Here is a 3,730-nt window from a genome sequence, read left to right as displayed (position 1 = left end):
GTGGTCTCCGGCGAGCCCGAGGCTCGGCCGGCCTTTGCCGCTCGCCGTCGGTGGACGTGCGGCGGTGAAGGCGACGACAGGTAAGTTTCCCGGCGTCGCTCGTTTCTTTAGATCTAGGGTTAGGGTTAGGGTTTCTGTTTCGGTTTCTTTTTCGGTTTCTTTTCCGATCGTCATTCTTTTCTCGATCTACTGCTTTTCCCGATCTAGAATAGCTTCTAGGAGGTGTCTGATACCAATGTTATGCCCTAGCCTAGGATCACTAGAGCACATCTAGTCGGGTTCGAGAGAGAGACATGAGAGACTAGGAGTTCCTGGTGAGTGCCTAGTGTGAGAGAGGGGGAATTGGGGTACCTTCACCCCTAGGGGTGGGAGCAGCGGAGCTGCTGGCCATCGCGGGTTCGGTTGGTGTAGTTCTGCGCAAGGCAGCGATGCGCAGTGTAGTCCGGTCACCGGTGAAGTGGCAGTGGCGCTTCCCGCCGCTGCTGCGCAACCTAGATCGGTAGGTGTGTTGGTGGGGGCGGCTGGCTGCGGCGAACCTCGTGAGCCGAGCCGGGTCCCCCCACCCTGTTTATATAGCGCAGCGCGACAGGGGCCCACTACCCATTGATAGGGTAAGCGCCCCCGATCAGGGCGCAGATCAAGGTCCTGATTGGCCTTTGGGCCAATCGGGAAAGAGATCAATCTAACAGGACCGGCAAGAGCTGCCGGCTCCGGTGGCTCAACTACCTCAAGCCTGACATCAAGCGCGGCAATCTCACGCCGGAGGAGCAGCTCCTAATCCTTGAGCTCCATTCCAAGTGGGGAAACAGGTAACTGATCAATAAGCATAGAGTTTATATTGTAGTATGAGCATGTAAAACATTGATTTGGATCATTCAGTTTATATGATTTCTTTTTCTTTGAAAAAAATAACATGTATATGCATATGTGTGCAGGTGGTCGAGGATAGCGCAGCACTTGCCGGGGCGGACGGACAACGAGATCAAGAACTACTGGCGGACGCGGGTGCAGAAGCAGGCGCGGCAGCTCCGCGTCGACGCCAACAGCGCCGTCTTCCGTGACGCCGTCCGCTGCTACTGGATGCCGCGCCTGCTCGAGAAGATGGCCGCCGCCACCGCCACGAGCGCGCACCAGGTGGATCCGGCGCTGCTGCACCCAGCCGCGCACATCGCCGGCGGCATGGCCTCCGCCGACGCCTCCTCGCCGGTCCACGTCGGCGGTCACCAGGACGCGGCTACTAACGCGCCGGGCAGCGGCGGGTACAGCCACCACGGCCCCCAGCGCTACCCCGTCGACCCGAGCCCGAGCACGTCGACGTCCGGCGGCTCCGGCTCGACGTCGGCCGCCGCGCTCCCGCCGGTGCCCTGCTTCTCCGAGCTGAGCTGGGTCGACCAGTACGGCCCCTACGCCGACCTCGACGGCGGCGCGTTCGACGCCGCGGCGCTGGGGGGCCTCGGCCTCGACGGGCTGGACCTGGGCCCGGCCGACTCCGACTTCTACTCGGACTCGACGCTGCTGGACTACCTCAACTCGACCTGCTGCACCGGCGGCGGCGCCATGATGACGACGATGATGAGCGGCGTCAACGCCGCCCACAGCAGCTGCGGCGGCATGGGCGGTCAGGACGGAGACTACGGGTCGTCGTGGCGGGCGGACGACATCTGCCAGGCGGCGGCGAGGAAGCTCGGCGATCACCAGTGGGGAGGAGGAATCTAGAAGCAATCGAGAGGTTAAAGCCTAGCTAGCTAGCTAGCCAGAAGCACGATGGGTGCATCAGGTTGCTTCTTGCGACGTCTCTCTCTCCTAAAGCGACGATCGGGATGTCACACTAGTTAACTAGTGGAGCTAAGCTAGCAGCTACCTAGATGCATTGGTGGCGATCATCAAGACGTCCCGGACCGATCCATCGATTGATTGATCGAGATTCTCAGCTGTTAATTTGATCGTTTCATGGTTTGTGTAGAAGCTGTAGTTGATGGTGCACGTACGCATATGTGTGTGTAGTTGTGTACACGTGTTGTCACTTTTCAATGGCGCGTGATTTCAATTCCATTTGGAGTCGTAATCCAGGTTCGTGTGCGTTGCTGCTTTGCTTCCATTGGCTTCATCATCATCATGTGATCTGCTTCGTTGTTGAAAGCTCGTACTATATACGTGCTGGTGTTCATCTGGGAGCGACGACCGAGAGGTCGTTGTCCCCAAGTGATCGATGGAGAGATGAGAGAGATCGATCGATGTGGTCTTGTGCGTTGATGGGGCTTGTGTACGTGGTGAGTGGTGGTGCAATGGCATCGTCGGATCGATCGGATACGTACGTGAGCGATCGAGATGGTCTCGATCGTACCTGCGTGCTCGCCAGGGAAAGTCGGCAATGACATGTCGCTTCGAGATCGATTCTCTCCATCCTCGTGTGGTTGCCAAACTACCACTGCTGAAGAATCGACCACTGCATTAGTGCCCGGTTACAACTGGATCCGGTACTAATGGGAGCATTAGTACCTCGTTCCCCAAGAGCCTCCCGTAACCACCTTTAGTACCGATTGGGGGTTACAACTGGTACTAAAGGTTGTATATTAGTACACCGGTTATGATGGGACTTTCCCCAACAGTAGGTGGCAACTGCTTTTTGGAGGGATCGATCAAGCTCACCCCAGCTTTGGACTGCATCTGTCCGTGGATTTAGAGTGTAATCATGCATGAGCAGCGGGTTCTAGGTTTTTGAACACTCCACACACTAAACTGGGAGGACCCCTTTTCTTCCTCAACTAGGGCTATTTTTTTTTCACACCCCTAGCTAAGCCTACTATACTTTGCACCCATTTTTACTCGAAATTGAATTATCTTTATTTCATAGCCATAGCTAAGCCTACTTTGCGCCGATTTTTTCTCATCATAGGATGATATTCCACACCTCATATGCTTCAATGGATCCTTCAATTAATGATGCAAGAATGCGCAAAGGCCGGTGAGATTTTCTTCAAAGAGAATTTTTCATCGCCGGGCTTAAAGGGATGTCGCCAGGTGGCAAGACAACCCAGCTATGGTAGTGGACATGGATGCGGGTGCAGAGGATATGATGGCCAGAGGATGTTATTAGCCGTGAGTTAAGGAAGACCGTCAGATGTCCATGGCATGGCAGGGTTCACTAGTGGAAATAGTTGCTTTGGCGACAAACAACTTTTGACATTGTGAAGGTCAAATTCATCACAAAGGAAGTTATGTGACGAATTAGTGACAAAATTGAGTTCTTTTAAAGACGGAGCGTCATGTTTGTACTACCGTGATGAATTGGTAAAAAAGTCACATAACTGTTTCCATTAGTGACGAACACACTTTCATCATAGAATCGTATCCGTTTATGACAAACCGAGAATTTCATCACAGAACTTCCAAATCCACGTGGCATCGTCCATGGTGGCAAATGACGTGGCATCGTTCATGATGGCAAGTGACGTGGCGTCGGCCACGTTGGTACATAACGTGGCTTCATCCATGCTGGCAGGTGATGTGTCGGGCAACACATGTCACAGAGAAGACCGCCACGTGACCATAAGTGTTCAGTTTCTTGGATGGGAATGAGAGTTTGAACTTTCAAATTGAAATAAATAAGCTATCAGATACTTCAACTTTCATGAATGGTGCATCATTATTATAATTGGACCTACCGTCAGGCGTCAGCCATGTCTCAGTGGCTCGATGCGAGCTTGTTAGGACAAGGATTATAATCTTC

The 3,730-nt window shown here is 53.8% G+C and overlaps 1 protein-coding gene across 1 annotated transcript; it reads left to right on the top strand.

Annotated features, from left to right (window-relative positions):
- Positions 1–352: 352 nt before the first annotated feature.
- Positions 353–2,031, top strand: LOC101762862. The gene has a single exon (XM_022826497.1). The coding sequence runs from the start codon at positions 1,081–1,083 to the stop codon at positions 1,714–1,716; it is 636 nt and encodes a 211-aa protein (XP_022682232.1). The 5' UTR covers positions 353–1,080; the 3' UTR covers positions 1,717–2,031.
- The last annotated feature ends 1,699 nt before the right edge of the window (positions 2,032–3,730 follow it).

The sequence above is a fragment of the Setaria italica genome, chromosome V (assembly GCF_000263155.2).
Source record: "Setaria italica strain Yugu1 chromosome V, Setaria_italica_v2.0, whole genome shotgun sequence".
In the NCBI taxonomy this organism is placed as follows: Eukaryota; Viridiplantae; Streptophyta; class Magnoliopsida; order Poales; family Poaceae; genus Setaria; species Setaria italica.
The sequence above is the reverse complement of the archived record's forward strand: the minus strand, read 5'-3'. Positions and strand labels throughout refer to the sequence as shown.

Bases quoted from the DNA above. Each gene is read 5' to 3' on its own strand.
- LOC101762862 (XM_022826497.1), top strand. From the start codon at position 1,081: ATGCCGCGCCTGCTCGAGAAGATGGCCGCCGCCACCGCCACGAGCGCG.